This window comes from Barbus barbus (assembly GCF_936440315.1).
Source record: "Barbus barbus genome assembly, chromosome: 36".
Classification (NCBI taxonomy): Eukaryota; Metazoa; Chordata; class Actinopteri; order Cypriniformes; family Cyprinidae; genus Barbus; species Barbus barbus.
The window spans coordinates 21,274,252-21,290,524 of NC_136714.1; the positions used below are offsets into that span (position 1 = coordinate 21,274,252).

At 37.8% G+C, this 16,273-nt stretch overlaps 1 protein-coding gene across 1 annotated transcript in view; it reads left to right on the top strand.

Annotated features, from left to right (window-relative positions):
* LOC306856084 (patatin-like phospholipase domain-containing protein 7) overlaps nt 1–13,950 on the top strand; it is a 30,949-nt gene extending 16,999 nt beyond the window's left edge. Inside the window, exons 20-36 of the mRNA XM_079395092.1 lie at nt 648–761; nt 872–938; nt 1,099–1,248; nt 1,341–1,404; nt 2,892–3,060; nt 3,927–4,109; nt 5,106–5,224; nt 5,781–5,937; nt 6,647–6,763; nt 6,857–6,926; nt 7,014–7,130; nt 7,573–7,721; nt 9,898–10,050; nt 10,160–10,276; nt 10,365–10,449; nt 10,647–10,762; nt 11,875–13,950. Coding sequence (XP_079251218.1) covers nt 648–761; nt 872–938; nt 1,099–1,248; nt 1,341–1,404; nt 2,892–3,060; nt 3,927–4,109; nt 5,106–5,224; nt 5,781–5,937; nt 6,647–6,763; nt 6,857–6,926; nt 7,014–7,130; nt 7,573–7,721; nt 9,898–10,050; nt 10,160–10,276; nt 10,365–10,449; nt 10,647–10,762; nt 11,875–12,036 — 2,109 coding nt within the window. The 3' untranslated portion in view covers nt 12,037–13,950. The remainder of the gene's footprint in view (nt 1–647; nt 762–871; nt 939–1,098; nt 1,249–1,340; nt 1,405–2,891; nt 3,061–3,926; nt 4,110–5,105; nt 5,225–5,780; nt 5,938–6,646; nt 6,764–6,856; nt 6,927–7,013; nt 7,131–7,572; nt 7,722–9,897; nt 10,051–10,159; nt 10,277–10,364; nt 10,450–10,646; nt 10,763–11,874) is intronic.
* The last annotated feature ends 2,323 nt before the right edge of the window (nt 13,951–16,273 follow it).

Consider the following 16,273-nt stretch of genomic DNA (forward strand, 5'->3'; position numbering starts at 1 on the left):
GCTAAGAATACCTGTTGCTGGGAGAACAGTGGTGGTTCATTGTCCATGGATGTGAGTGATGTGAATGAAGGCCTGATTTGTAGATCCAAATTTAGTCTCAATCTACGTCATGGAGTTTTATTGGTGCTGATCTTTGCTCTTGTGTGAGCAAAAATATATTGTCTTAGTAACGAAAATATAAAATTCTAAATAGTGAGATAAATGATAATTCTCTCATTATTAAACCTGTATGATTCTCTTTTTTGGTAAATAACAAGTTTCAGTCTGTTCCTTGCTGAAAGCAGTTGTATGACTAGGATTTTAAATCATACAGTGTTATTTATTAATATTTTGAACTAGCTTTTATTTTATATATAATTTTTATGTTTTTGTGATTTATTTATTTTCTGATTTATTACAAACAATTTTTAATAGTTAAAATTTAATAACGCTAGAGTCATGTGAACCACCCTATTTTTTGGATGAAATGTCCCTTTTAAGGTTCTTCACAACAAATACGTGTATATTTGTATATTTTAAGAATATTAAAAAGATTTTTTTAGGTAAATTTAGGTAATTTTAGGTAATTTTCTGATGTAATTGCTTCAAAGTCAATCATTGTATTTACATCCATTATTTTGTGTGTGTTTGTGTGTGTGTGAATGCAGGTGGAGGCTCTGACCCATCAGAACAGAGCAACTACTGTTCATGCTGTTCGGGACTCAGAACTGGCTAAACTACCTGAGGGCGCTCTCAGTTCCATCAAGAGGAAATTCCCACAGGTATGTCTGCCGCATTTGCTTTATAGCCAGAAACTACAGTGATGAGAGTTTCTCTGGGCTCTCTGTATCTGTATAAAGTCAGTTTTGTTCTTTTTATTTAATCTCATTAGGTAGTCACAAGGCTCATTCACCTTCTTGGACAGAAGATCCTCCAGCAAGTTAATGGACCTTTGACAGGTGTGTGTGCGCGTACATGCATGTGTGTGTGTGTGTGTGTGTGTGTGTGTGTGTGTGTGTGTGTGTGTGTGTAAAACTATCAGTGTCTTGCATTAAAGGCCAAGGTTTCTAGAGTGACTAATGCATGACAACTGCTTTGTGTCTGTATTTTAACGTCCAGCTCGCAGTCTAGCTCTACACACACCCGGCAGTAAATGGGACGCTGGGAACCCTGCCTCAAACCTGGCCACCGTCACTGTGCTCCCGGTATCAGAGGAGGTTCCTCTGACTCTGTTCACCCTGGAACTTCAGCATGCACTGTTAGCTATCGGTGAGGATGCTGTATTTATATAGGCTTTATATAAAAAATATGAGAAGGTTTACAATTGGAAAGAAGGTTAGAGTCAAATTTATGTCTTCCAGGCCCAACTCTTCTCTTGACTAGTGACATCATCAAACAGCGCCTCGGCTCTGCTGCGTTAGACAGGTACGGCATCAAAGTGTCATTAAATAATAGCTTGCAATGTTTATCTGGCATCACATATTAGTTTATATAAACACGTGGCCACTCCAACTATCAGAATATGTAAATTCACTGTTAATGCATGCTGATTTTTTGGAAGTGTGTGTTTCTGCTGCCTGAAAAACAACACCACACTCATCTTTATTTTTACACATTAAAGTAGTCGTTTGAGCGAGATGAAAGCAGGTTTGTGATATGGAAATGAACAACACAATTAACCCCATAAATAAACAGTCCGCATGAGTCCTGTCCCTCTAACCCAGCATGAGATCTTTCTTTCTCCCTGTTGCTGATATTTGTTTCTGTTGTGGTTTGAGTTTGGTGTTTTCTGTTTAAGTTTAATTTAGAAAACTTTTAAGTGCTGATACTGACCTGGTTTCTGTCAAGAATATTGACAAGCTCTCATCCATCACATGTTTATTAGTTTAACAGAAATAGATCCACAGAGACCAAGATCCGACATGCATTCATCAGTAGCTAGAACAGGACTCCATTACAGGAATGTAATGCTTACACATTTGCAAAAAACAAAAAATTATTTCCAACATTTGGGGTTAAGTTAAGGAAGTCTCTTAAGCTCACCAAAACTGTATTTATTTAATCAAAAATAACATGCATTCTGTCAAATAGCCTATTATTACAATAAAAAAGTTCAAATGCATATTTAAAATAACAATTGAAAGTAACTGTTTCTATTTTATATTTTTAAATATATTATTTACTTATGTTGTCATAGCAAAGCTGAATTTTTGGCAGGCATTACTCCAGTCTTCAGTGTCACACGATCCTTCGGAAATCATTCTAATATGTTGATTTGGTGCTTAAGAAACATTTATAATAATTAACATTATTATTATTATTATTATCAATGTTAAAAACGGTTGTTCTACTTAATATTTTTGTGAAAACAGTTCAAAAGTACAGACACACTGGGATACTATCCACTCTAAACACTCCATATGCTTTGAAGAATTTCTCAATTAACCTTAGGGAACTACAGTACAGTAGATCTGTAAAAAACATCCAAAAAAATCTGGAAAATCAAGGTAATAGTATCTGAAATCAAGGAAATGTTTCAAGGGGCAGTCATGGCCTAATGGATAGAGAGTCGACTTGTAACCCAAAGGTCATGGGTTAGAGTCTCCGGTCCGGCAGGAATTATCAAGGTGTGGGAACCTGCAGCTCTTCACATATTCCATAAATAAACAACTAAAGTTATTTGAATCCTCAATATCTCACATTAGTCATTACAGTCATAGTCTGTAGTCTCACTATCCAACTTAAGCTTGGATGAATATACACCATTCTAACCTGACTCTGCGACTTTGACATGTTTATAAATGGCATAAGTTTAACAATTTGGTTACCTACAATTTAGATATAGGGAACAAATCAGTTTATTTGCAGATGCCATGAGAAGTAGCTGAATATAGTCTCTCTCTCTACTCCAGTGTGCATGAGTACAGGTTGTCGAGTTGGCTGGGTCAGCAGGAAGACATCCACCGCATAGTCCTATATCAGACAGATGTGTCACTCACCCCATGGACTCAGCGCTGCATCAGACAAGCTGATTGCATCATCATCGTGGGACTGGGAGAGCAGGATCCAGCCGTGGGAGAGGTATGATGATGTTACATCACACGGTGAAAAAAACGCTTGCATGAACTGGTGCTAAACTTCACAAACCAAGATTCAGAGTTGTGGCTACTTCCACTGGAAATAGAAGAGTCTTTAATATAAAAGCTCTTCCAACTCAAACAAAATGTGTTTCAAAGCCTGTAATTTATCATTCGCTCAGTATGGCAGGTACTTTTATAGGTTGAGCCCAAAAAATATTAAGTTGTTTGAACCATAACACACTGAGCTAAAAATGGCCCCTACTCTTCTGTACTGTAAGTCACCGCTGAACCGCTCTGATCACAGGCAGTAATAAACCATGTTGGCGGGACTCCAGTTGAACTACAGGACTTACTCAGTTCTTTTCCTAGAGAGCGAGAGATTAATCACTTAGATGCGGGAGGGAGAGCGGTTTTCGATATCCAGGGGTTTCGACAGTCAGACCTGTGCATTTGAAGTTGGATCAGAGGTCTGGGGTAGAGAAACATCCCTATTGATCATAAATCCTGCTAGCTTTAAAGGGTACGGCCACTATAGCTCTGCTCTTTGAATCAGGGACTCAAAGCTCAGATGTTTTAAACAAGTCTGAAATGGGTAATTGTATTCACATGAAAAGAATTGAGAGAGGACGTGGGTGTTCTCTTTAACGCACACCGGCCCGTCCCAATCAATAACTACTCTTTAGAACAAAATGACCTTCTGAAAGAAATGGATATATTTCTATTACATTTATGGATTAGGTCTGCATTCAGTGCATTGCATTAAAGAAAATTATTTTATTATTATAATGCATTTGGACAGAGTGTTGTCTAGATTTGAAAGGATGATATTCAGACGTCTCTTTGTCTGTCTGTTTCATTGTCTCTTAGTTGGAACGTATGTTAGAGGGGAGTGCGGTGAGAGCGCAGAAACAGCTGGTGTTGTTGCACCGTGAGGATGGCCCTCCTCCCAAAGGAACAGCCGAATGGCTCAACATGCGGAGCTGGATCTCCAGGCACCTTCACCTGTCCTGCCCCCGCAGGGTCTTCTCCAGGAGGAGCCTGCCAAAATTGGTGCAGCACTCAATATTACATCATGGTTTCATTGAAATAACCCCATTTTATGTTATTTTATTTTAATCTTTTATTTTATTATTATAATTTTTTTTAATTTTATACATTTTTCTGCAGACCCACTTGAGTGAAGAAAAAAATGACTGTCACATTTTAAATTATATATTTGTTAGCATTCTATGTATTTCAGCCACTCTTGATATTCCTGTTAAGTTTCCCATGCTGCTGCTGGTGTGTCCTTGAGCTCCACTGACTTATGTTATGGCAAATCTTGGTCTTGTTCAGGATATAACAAGAAAAGAAACCACAAAGTAGAACCAATTACAGACAAATCTTTAACAAAGACCTTGAAGAAATAAAACTGGCTTTTTGATCTGCTTCATAGCTGAGATGGGAATAAAGACAATTCAATTTTTATGAATGACAACAAAACAATGTTATCAATAAAATTACTTTATTGAAAAAGCTTAAGTTCTTATATATATAAAATATATATTTTTTTCCAATAGTAGCTATCACCTTGAGTTGGGTTGGCAGCTCTATTAATGGTTTGAGAATGTCTGACTCAAGACCAAGGTCATGTGAGATTGATTTCATATGACCTGTAGGTCACAGTATTTTTTGGAGAGATTGGCGAATGGAGAGCATTTCCAATGCCAAGATCCACCACTGATGATAATTTTTTATTATGAAATGGAATTCTGTAGTAATTGCTATTTTTAGTTTTAGACAGTTTTACAAGTCGTCTATAAGTGTAAGATTAAGTCAGAATTTATATTCTTTTCAGACTTTTCATAACTTGTTTCAGTTACTGAAATGCGTAGATTGTTTTAATTTGAATCTGAAGAGTGCAATTGCTGATTGTTTAACTGCTAGTTGGTCAGAGTCAAACTAGTCCTTAAGACACAGTCTTAACATAGTGACGAACCTCATATAACCAGCCTCTGATTTTTGGCATGGTGTTGTTCTAAGTTCCTGTGTCATTTGTGTTTTCAGAGAGAAATGTACCAGCGTGTGTTCCAGAAACCTGCCGATCGCCACTCTGATTTCTCACGTCTGGCCCGTGTTCTTACGGGCAACGCCATTGCGCTGGTGCTGGGAGGTGGAGGAGCCAGGTATTAAATTTTTTACACCTTGTAAAAACCAAAAATAAAACTATGAAAGTGAAGAAAAAACACCTCCACTATTTTGAATGCAGTTTCTCACTCCCACTCTTGTTGACACTACTGTGGCATTTTCCGTTAAAAGGCCTTTACCACCCCCTCTCAGGCTTTGTTTGACCTCTTTCCTCTGTTGCTCTCTTTCTGTCAATTTAATTTTTTCTGACAGCTTCTGTTTGTCTATTCTGTCTTTTTCGTGGTTGGCAGGAGGTGTTTAAAGGTTGGTTGCTATTTTCTCCCTTCTTTCCTTTGTGTAGTAACCTGTGATTGATTCTGCGTACAGTTTTTACTCTGCCCAGTTTCCTTTAGGATAGAAAACTCCTATAGAGCTGTTCAAAAAGAGAACAACACAATGCTCGTTTCGAGTTCTCGATTTTAATAAAGCCATATTTTGGCATTGTAATTCTTTTGGACCAATAGAACAGAACGAGAAAGGTTATGTATTGATTGACCTTGTATCACTGGGTTTATTTGTCCCCTCACTCCCTTCTTCACATCTTCCTTCTTTCAGGGGCTGTTGTCAGGTGGGTATCATTCGAGCATTGAGTGAGGCGGGAATCCCCATTGATCTGGTGGGCGGCACCTCTATTGGATCCATGATGGGCGCGCTGTATGCAGAGGACCGCAGTTACAGCAGGATGAAGATCAGAGCCAGAGAGTGGGCAATGGTGAGAAATCACTCTAATGTAAAACACTCAAAATCCTGAGATGAACCTTGTGCTACTTTAAAATGCAACCTAGTGTTCACCAAAAAATATAAACAAAGCACATGTTTTCTTTTCATTTTTTTTTCTATTCCCTTTTCAATATTCTTTATCCTTTTTTTCTTTTTTTTGTATTGTTCTGTTCTTTTTTCCTTTTAATTTATATATTTTTTTATTTCCTTTACTTTTATTTTTTCCCTATTCTTTTTTTTTTATTTTTCCTTTTCTTTCCCTTTTCCTATTCTTTATACTTTTTTCCAGTCTTTTTTCACTGTTTTGTTTTACTACTCATTTTTAATTCAGTTGCCCATTTCTGCTTACCCATTTATTTTTCTATAAATTTTTCCCTTTCTTTTCGTCACATCTTTTTAATTCCTTTTCCCATTCCTTTTTATTTGTTTTCCTTTTTCTGTTCCTTTTTCTATTCCTTTTTGTATTGTCCTATTTGTTTTCCTTTCATTTTTAATTTTCTTATTCATTTTCATTTTCTTTCCTGTTTCCTATTCTTTTTTTTCTTCATATTTTACTATTCCTTTTCTTGTTCCCTTTCCTTTTCCTTTTTCTATTGATTATCATTTTTTATTTTTACATATTCCTATCTGTTGCTTAATTTATAAGCCACTTAAATTGGACACAAAAAAAGCTAACTTTGCTCCCCTTTCCTCCTCTGCAGGAAATGACATCAGTGTTTAAGAAAGTGCTGGACTTGACCTACCCTGTCACTTCAATGTTTTCTGGTGCTTCATTTAACTCTAGCATTAATGCAGTCTTCAATGACAAACAAATAGAGGTAGGAAAATGGCTCTTTTTGGCTCAAAAAAATCCTACACTGGATCACAATCTGCCAAATTCAGCAGCTTAAATGTGTTTGGCTTGTGTACAGGATCTCTGCATCCCATATTTCAACATCACCACAGACATCACTGCCTCCACAATGAGAGTGCACACGGATGGTCGGTACTGTTACAAACTCCACCTCAATTTATGAGCCACTGCTTACCCAGGATAAATGTCTGATGTTTCCTGTCCCTCCATCTCAGGCTCCCTGTGGAGGTATGTGCGTTCCAGCATGTCTCTTTCTGGTTACCTGCCACCACTGTGTGATCCAAAAGATGGACACCTGCTCATGGATGGAGGCTATATCAACAACCTTCCAGGTGTGTAGTAGGACATTAGCTCCCCACAGTAAAACCTCTTTAGCGCCTGACAGTCAAATCCCAATATACCATGACAAACGGACTATTTTGAAGATGCAAATCTGCTAAAATAATGTAGCCAGTTAACTATTGGCATAAAGTCTGGACCAAAATGATTTGGCTCATTCTGGCCAAGGACCACCCACTTAGACAGGAAAGATCTGTCTGGGGGAGGGTTCTAAAATAGTCGAAACCCCAATAATAAAACTTCTGTGAAACTTTGAGCCATTTATATGTGCAATTTGCGTCTGACATTCAGTGAACAGACTGAGCGGACTTGAGTGTGTCGTCTATGGCTCAGTCTACTGAGTTTATCAGATCTGAAGAATTGGGTAATTTTGGTCTTTTTGCAGTGATGGAAGTTCATTGTTGCTGAGGGTGTTGTCTTCTCTTCCTGTTTCAGCGGATGTAGCACGCTCCATGGGTGCCAAAGTGGTTATTGCTATTGATGTAGGCAGCCAAGATGAAACCAACCTCACCAACTACGGGGACGCCCTTTCTGGCTGGTGGCTGCTATGGAAACGGCTCAACCCACTGGCTGAGAAAGTCAAGGTGAGGGAGACAATAGCCAAGTGTAATATTTACTTAATTAGTTGTGTTTTATAAGACAAACATCCCCATTACTATTGCTCGTACTTGTATCAAAGGTGCGGCCACATTTGCTGTGCATCATATATCACTCCACTATTAACAATAGACAATGGACCTTTTTTGCATGCAAAATTTTGCTTATATGGCTAAAAGTGTCAACTTTTAGTCATTTAAATGTTCACACAAGACTTGCATCAAATGAATGATACTGCAACTTGTGCAAATGGGCAAGAGGTATGTTATTACGATAAGCTATTGGATTTATGATTTATATCCGACAGATGATAAAACGGCAAAAATATCCCATAGATTTGCACTAAAAGGGGAACCTGTGCCATATTTAGAATGTTATTAACTAGCAATCACACAGAAAACATTTGTCAACCACTTTTGCATGCACATACACTTAAATTTTATTTCGAAAATGTTAAAATATATTATTATTATTTTTTTTTTATTAAAGGGGTCCTATTATGGCCATTTTTACAAGATGAAAAATAAAGCCCCTTTCATACTGCACGTTGGTCCTGGAAAATTGCCGGAGTGCCTTCTGTGTGAACGCAACCACATCCCGGGATTGATTCCGGGATCAATCCCGAGTTGGGGACCTAGTAACATTGCCGGGTTCAGTCCCGGAACGAGCGCCGTGTGAACAATGCCGTAAAGGCTGATGACGAGCATTATCATGCGACTCTTTTACCGGGTGTTTTGAAGGCAGATCAACATAAACTGGAATGAAGCAGCGATCGGAGCTCCTCACTATCAGCGCTGAAGCTGAAATCGTTCGCAAGTTTAGTTTTTTTTTTTTTTTTTCGTTCACCAGTTTAGTGAAATCGTGCGCGGCGCATTATACACGTCACATGAAATGTCACGTGTGTTTACGGGATCTTTACGGGTTGTGTGTGAACGCACGCAGAGATTCCGGAAAATCACTGGCAGTGTGAATGAACCAAAATCTGACGATCCGGGATCAATTGCCGGAACACATTACCCGTATATTTTCCGGGCTTAAGTCTCTGATGTCCCCAGAGCCTATATGTAAAGTTTTAGCTCAATATACCCCACAGATACATTTTTACAGCTTGTTAAAATTGCCACGTTTAGGGTGTGAGCCAAAACGCGCTGTTTTGTGTATGTTGCTTTAAATGCGAGTGAGCTGTTGCTCCCGGAGAAGAGGGCGGAGCTTCAAGAGCTCCAGCTCCGCATTAGCAGTGCTAGCCTTTGCAAATAAACATTCCACTATTAATACAAGCCTGTTATCTTTACAGAAAACTACTCCGTTTCAAAGTCAGTCATCTGATTATACTAAATTAATTAATAAATTTGCGTTTACGAATTACACAGACGAGGAGCACTTCGGGAAAAAAAACATAGCTGGTCTCATGCGATCACAAACGTACAAGTACCACTTCTGATTATGAGCTCCACAACTTCAAGCGATCGACTCACATTGCTTTCATATGCAACTTTTAACTACCACATTCCTATTCACAATCATTCTCATAGCACTTGAAGGCAGCATCAGAGAAAACACACATTGACAATGATAGCTTTAGCAATAAGCCTTACAGAGTGCCAAGAAGCTCTTTCAGAAAGGCAATTTGGAAAACAAACGCGTGATACTTACTTTGTCTGGAGCTGACGTTCGTGCATGAAGCGTTGGTATTAATTACTAAACATATAGGGGACGTTACCTATTTTATTTCTGGGATATTTCCTTCGAAAATGAAATTTAACCACAGTGTCCTCAGCTCAGATGAGGGGAGATTATGGTATAACTCCTTTGTTCATTAATGCATCCCAAAACACAACACAAAGCCTCTTTGGTGCTGACATTGTATGTAACTCCAGTAATGGCGGACCGCATCTTCTCACTCAGGGCTTTGTTTATGCTAATAGGACAGAGAGCGTCACAAATGGGCGGAACTTTTTCCCCTCGGTGACGTGAACAGAGGGAGAATCTGAAACATCTCATCTGGAGAGACTGTTTATGATTTATTGGTTTTATAAAAAAAAGATTTTCAACGTTATAGGCTGGTTGTTTTCACACACTGCGGCCACACAACTGTGGTCAAACTGCTTATAAAAGGGATTTTTGCATAATAGGTCCCCTTTAAAGTTGTTGTGATTGTTTCAGGTGTTGAACATGACTGAGATCCAGGCCCGGCTGGCTTATGTGTGTTCAGTGAGACAGCTTGAATCTGTTAAGAATAGCGACTACTGTGAATACATCCGTCCTCCCATCGACAGATACCGCACACTTGAGTTTGGCAAGTTTGATGAGATCAGTGTGAGTTTTATCTCCTTTGCTTTTTTACCTTCTACACTCGAAATATTCAGTCTTTGTTCTGCACTTATATTGTTTTTGGTTGGCCTCATGTGTTTGTGTGCGCATATAGGAAGTGGGCTACCAGCATGGGAAGACAGTGTTTGATGTGTGGTGCAGGAGTGGCGTGGTGGAAAAGATGATGAAGGACAGACATCAAGAGGAATTCCACAAAACGCAGAGCAACAATGTGAGCCTGGATCACCTGAAAGAGAGACTATTGAATTGTAATGTTTGTTGAAACAGTTCCTCACTTCAGTTTATTGTTGTTTCTGCAGTTGATGACTTGTCCAAATGCTTCCTTCACTGATCTGGCTGAGATAGTCTCACGGATTGAGCCAAGCAAACCAGCTCTTGTGGATGGTAAATCAATGTTAAACCTTATAAATTTACCTTTTAAAATCACATTTGGCAGTTGTTTTTTGATATTTTTTGCCTAAATTCCCAGCATATTGATCTGTTTTTGGCTTCTGCTTCGTTGGATGTCATTTAGTGTTGTGTGATTTGTGTACTAGCATCATTAGGCTAATGGGTCGGTAATATCTCCATCTTTCCCACAGATGAATCGGACTATCACACTGACTATGAAGAGGAGATGGCAGAGAGTGCTCTGTCAGACATTGAGCTTTACAACCATTACAGTGAGCACACAGAGGAGGAACTGACCGCAGACACTGTAAGTCTCACATACACATACAGACTTAAAGGGACATCATGCCAACCTTGTCTTGCACCAAAACAGTTCTAATTTAAATTAACATGATCATTTTTCACCCTTGTACTCCGATTCCAGTAAATTATGCAGTTATGGTTTACCATTATTTGACTCATCCAATCATACATTTTTATCATTTTATTTCTTTTAGATCCACTTTTACTGTTAGTGATGGTTTTTTAAATCAGTCATTTATTTAGAAAAACTTCCACCTTCACGCTAAAGTTACGGTAGAAATGCTAGTGTATCTTTAAGATATCTGTATGTGAACAGGCATAGTTCACATAGTCATTGAAATGTAAACCTCATGTTACCTCATGTTAATCAGAATCAGAATGAGCTTTATTGGCCAAGTATGTTTACACATACAAGGAATTTGTTGTAGTGACAGAAGCTCCACAGTGCAACAGAAAGACAGTAACAGGACAGGACACAGGTAATAAAAACAAAATAACAAGAAATAGCCAATAACCAATGTACAAAGCAGCAAAAAAAAATGTTAATGTATGCATCACAGTGACAATTTCTAAGTGACCTGTTTGGGGTCAGTAAGATTTTTATTTTATTTTACTTTTATTCAGCGAGGACACTTTAAATTTATCAAAAGTGACAGTAAAGACATTTATAATGTTACAGAAGATTTCTGTTGCAAATAAATTTTTCTGAAAGAATCCTGAAAAAATGCATGATATTAATCAGCACAACTGTTTTCAACATGGATAATAAGAAATGTTTCTTGAGCACCAAATCAGCATATTAGAATGATTTCTGATGGATCATGTGACTCTGAAGACTGGAGTATTTGCTAATGTCACAGGAATAAATTACGTAAGATGTATTAATAGTGAGAAAAGCTCTTTTAAATTGTAATATTTCACTATTAGTTTTACTGTATTTTGATCAAATAAATGCAGCCTTGGTGAGCATAAAAGGCTTCTTTTAAAAACAATAAATTGTAATTACCTCAAACTTTTGAAAGGTTGTTTATGTCTACATAGTGCATCAAATGAGAAAAAGCAAAAAAGTCCTGTAAAATCTTAAAACTAAACTGAATAACTGATGCTTATGCCCAGGATGAAGAATTCGAGAGGTCTTACAGGCAGCGTGTGCATTCTGACGTGGAAAACCTAGGGCCCGTGTCCTCCAAAACACCACAAACCTCCAGTCCCAACAGTCCTCCAACCCTCCACAACCGAAAAGCACAAGGATTGAAACCCCTCCATCCCGACCACTGACCCAGATATCAGCATGGGAGTGAACAAACACTGACACTCCTGTGATTTGGGGTTTGGCTTTCTGTACACATTCCAGTCACACCAAGTACATCCAGGCCTTGAGGAGCAGGAACTCAGTATTTTGTGTATTTACACAAGCCTTTTCCCCTCTCATACAAAAATCCAAAGAAAACATCTATTGCATTGGAAGTTTAAGATGGACATGCTGGGTAACATGGCATGGGGTTGAAATAATACCTGGCCTTGCATCTGAGCAGTAACTCAAGACGATCCCACAGTGTCTGTGAAGTTTCATGCTGACTTTTGATTGCCAAGTGTTATCTTTACTCCGTCTTGAATTACCAGTTAGTCAGTAGAGGAGGAAATTCCACGATTAAGACAGTCAGCTAAAACATTGTCTTTACAAACAGATTGGATTGCATGTTCAGTTAATTTTTTCTTTTGTCAATGAAAGTAGCAGAAAAGAGCGAAATAATGATTTAGAGTTAAAAAAAAGAAACTGATATTGAATGTAGAGTTCTCTATTTATAAGCTCAGATGACTGATGTTGACTTTGTTTCATTTAAACCCTGAAACACTGTTTAGCAAGTCGATTTGTCCCACAGCTTGGCTGTTTCGTGCAGGTCAGCGACTCCAAGCTCATGATCTAAGGACAGTTGTGTGGTCGAGTGACCAGTGTCGTATATCATACCGAATGTGTCTGATGAGTTAATCGTACCTTTAGCTGTATGTGATCAAACAATACAACTCAGAAAAGCAAGCCTATCAATGCAATATTTTTTTTGTTTGTTTTTGTTGTGAAAAATTGCCGTATGATACCTGTAGTGCCTTTTAACCTTTAATACTATCCATACAAGACATTGGGAGTATGATAATGGTCCACAAATATATTAACAGCCTAACCATAATGCCAGTATTGATTAATATGTATGTGTGATGTATCATTTGAGTTTTGATTATGACATTAATTTGGAGATTTGTGTTCACACCAATCTTCCAGAACAATTATAATGCTCTTTGCCAATAGTGTCACTTAAATCAGTTGTAACAAAAGAAAGCACTTATATTGTCAGCGTTGGTTGTTTAGGGTCAGTTTGTTCCCAAAGTTAAAGAAACCACAGTTTGGGCATCTGAGAAACCAAATGAGAACATGCAATTGTTTTCGAATGATGGCAGAATCTAGTGTCATACGTCTTGAAATGCTGATTCCTAATAAACTGCATTTTGCCTTTGTCTTTTGAGTTCTAGTGTTCAAAGACCTGTTCAAAGACGCTGAAGCTTTTGAAATATTAGTTTATTTGCATATTTGTTGCATAATGCAGGCCGGCTCACGTTTACTCTTGTCTGCTGTATGCTGCACTCCGGGAGCCGTGTGTGCCCGGCGGTAATTATGAGAATGAATTATGAGATTCGGCTGTAAGTCTATGGTTTTTCTGCCTAATGGAGACGCTGCCGTATTCAGTCATTGCTTGGTGCCAACTATGAGCAAAACAGCCTCAGCAGGCTGCTGCACGTGAGATTTAATGCAATGAAGACAAAACACTTTTTTTTTCTTTTCTTTTTTTTTTGTGAAGTGAGAACTAGGAGTAAATCGCACATGATGAACAAACGTCTTATGCATCACATGCACTGTGGTGTGCAGCTGCACTAGGTTTAGGGTCAGTCAAGTGTTTCTCTAGTTTAAGGATGTTGGAAAACCGGTTTATAAGAATTTGTAGTACTTACAAATTTTATGTGAAATAAAAAAAAATTTGTTGCTTTAATTTTGTAATTTGCTGCTTTACCACAGGAATAAATGACATTTTAGAATATAAATAAGTCATTTTAAGTTGTAATATTTCACAAAATTGTGTTGTTTTTTTTGCTGTTTTTTTTTTTTTTTTTTTTCAAATAAATGCAACCTTGGTGATTATAAGAGGATGATTGTATGAGCTTTAAATAGATTAATTAGACCTCAAAGCCATGTTTTATTGCCTTGTATCCCCTACTTTTCTTTGATCCTGCTTTCTAGCTCAAAGTCACCTGCGTCTCCTGCATCTTCACCTTGTCGTTGTCATGGAGAAATGCTTTCTGGAATCGCAGTGTTGTTTAAAGATGGTATGATTCATTTAGTCTTTTCATAAAACATGTATCTTTGTCACCCGTGGTCCACTTCTCACCAGGTGTACTGTAGACAAATAGGATAATGGACGTCCTGTGTTTTCCAGAACAGCATGAAAATAATGAATTGTTTAATGAATGAGTCAAACGCCCACTGCAGATTTTTTGGTGAATTATTTTAGCTAGATCTAGTTTTACATGCGAGTGCATGCTAAATTGTTCATCTGCTCTCGGCCATATTTTATGCCTTGTTTAATAAACGATAAACGCTCTAATTTTTTCTCAAATGTCCATTATGTTGCACTAAGTGATCTAAAGACAACTTTCTTCTGACTACAGTTCCCGTTAAAAATCCAAGAGGTGTCTGTTGCCCTGGCTGGGCAGATATTGTCAGCTTGCAGAAGTGCTAATAAGATAGTGAGAGATGGCACAGTTTTGGGTGAAAGGTGAGGAATGTATCTGACAGTGTGATAGTTATGCATTCTAAAGTGTATGAATCAGGAAAAAGGTTACTTATATTCACCTTTTTGTACTTTTCTTTTATACTGCTTACAATGCAAGCTTTTCTCTGCTCTTTTTATTTTTTATATTCTCTGCAATTTTCTGCAATTAATTCAGTCTGGACAACTTAATGTATAGAATGTAATGTGTAGTATAGTTAATGTAGTTAATGTGTAATTTCAGCATGTTTTGTTTTTCTTAAAATTAAGATTTAAGGTGATCTTGAATGTATTTAGAAAATCACCCACTGACTCTCATCATTAGAATGTTCAGCCTTCAAAAATCTAACCTAATATTTGCATGCAAATTATTATTTTTTTTTTTTTGGTGCATACTATTTTTGCATTTTTAAATGTTTTTTTATATTTAGTTAATTTATTGTTTATTTTTTTGCACAGAATTTTAACAAGTTTTATTTTTTTTACATTGGAAATACTGGTATTTATTTCAGGAAATGCAGATCTAGTTCTCACTGATATATTATAAAATAATAAATATTATTATTTTTAATGTAGTATATTATTATTAAATTATTAATCTAAAATGTTATTGACCCATCTTACTTGATCAGATTCTGATTCACTCCGTTTGCCGTCCATAAATGACTGCAGAAATGACTCTGCAAAACTGCAGTCCTGGTCACTTCCTGTGTCTTCCACTAGGTGGCGTCGTGTTGCAGCCTGCCCTCCTCAAACAACTTCCTCATGTGGTGATTAGGAGCAGGTAAAGGATGGCTATTTACTTTGTTGTTTAGCTGCTGTCAGAATGACAGGCGAGGGGCCGCCATGACCTTTCTACTTATATTTTACCGGCCTTGTTAATTCATTGTCTTGTTCTCCCCCAAGAATAGACACAAACGTCACCACTAATTAACGAGTTTGTGAGAAGAAATATGGGTCATAGTCTCTGAGAAAGTGAGCGGTTAAAGGAATACTCTTCTAAAAATTCTGTCATTAGTGTTTATTTACCATCAGATTTTCCAAACCTGTTTGACTTTTTGTTCTGTGCAAAACAAAAGGTGAATCCAGGCCACTATTGAATATAATGAAAGTGAATGAAGGCTGTCAAGTTCTCAAGTGACAAAGAAGCACCACAACGTATTATAAAAGTGAAGCTTATGATGGTTTTGTTTGAGGAACAGACTGATATTTAAGTCTTGATTGTTCATTTGAATCAAATCCTTCCAATGAATCGGATCATCTAGTTCACAAATGGTGCATCCCAAACGGAATATCAATGCCCTCCAAAAGGCACTTCAGAGTGAAAACAATCATGGCCACCATATTGAAGGGCCATTCCAAAGCGAAGTTCTCAAAACTGGCCTCGAAATTAAGGTACAACTGATGGACACTTCGGCCCCCATGATTCTTAGCATGAAGATGGCGCCTCTGTATGGACAGGATGTTGACACAGAAGAGCACTTCAAGAAACAGTTGTTTGGTCCCCTACACCCTTCAACCCTTCGACGCTCTCACTCCGGAGGGTAAACCCTTTGAAGGGATTAGGGCATAGGGAAGAGCCCTTCTGAATGGAACGCAGGGGAAATCAGTCTGAATGATTCAATCCCAAGTCTGACATTGTTTTGAGTTGATTCTGTTAAAGCCTTGACTACTTTCAATGAATGAATAACTTTAAT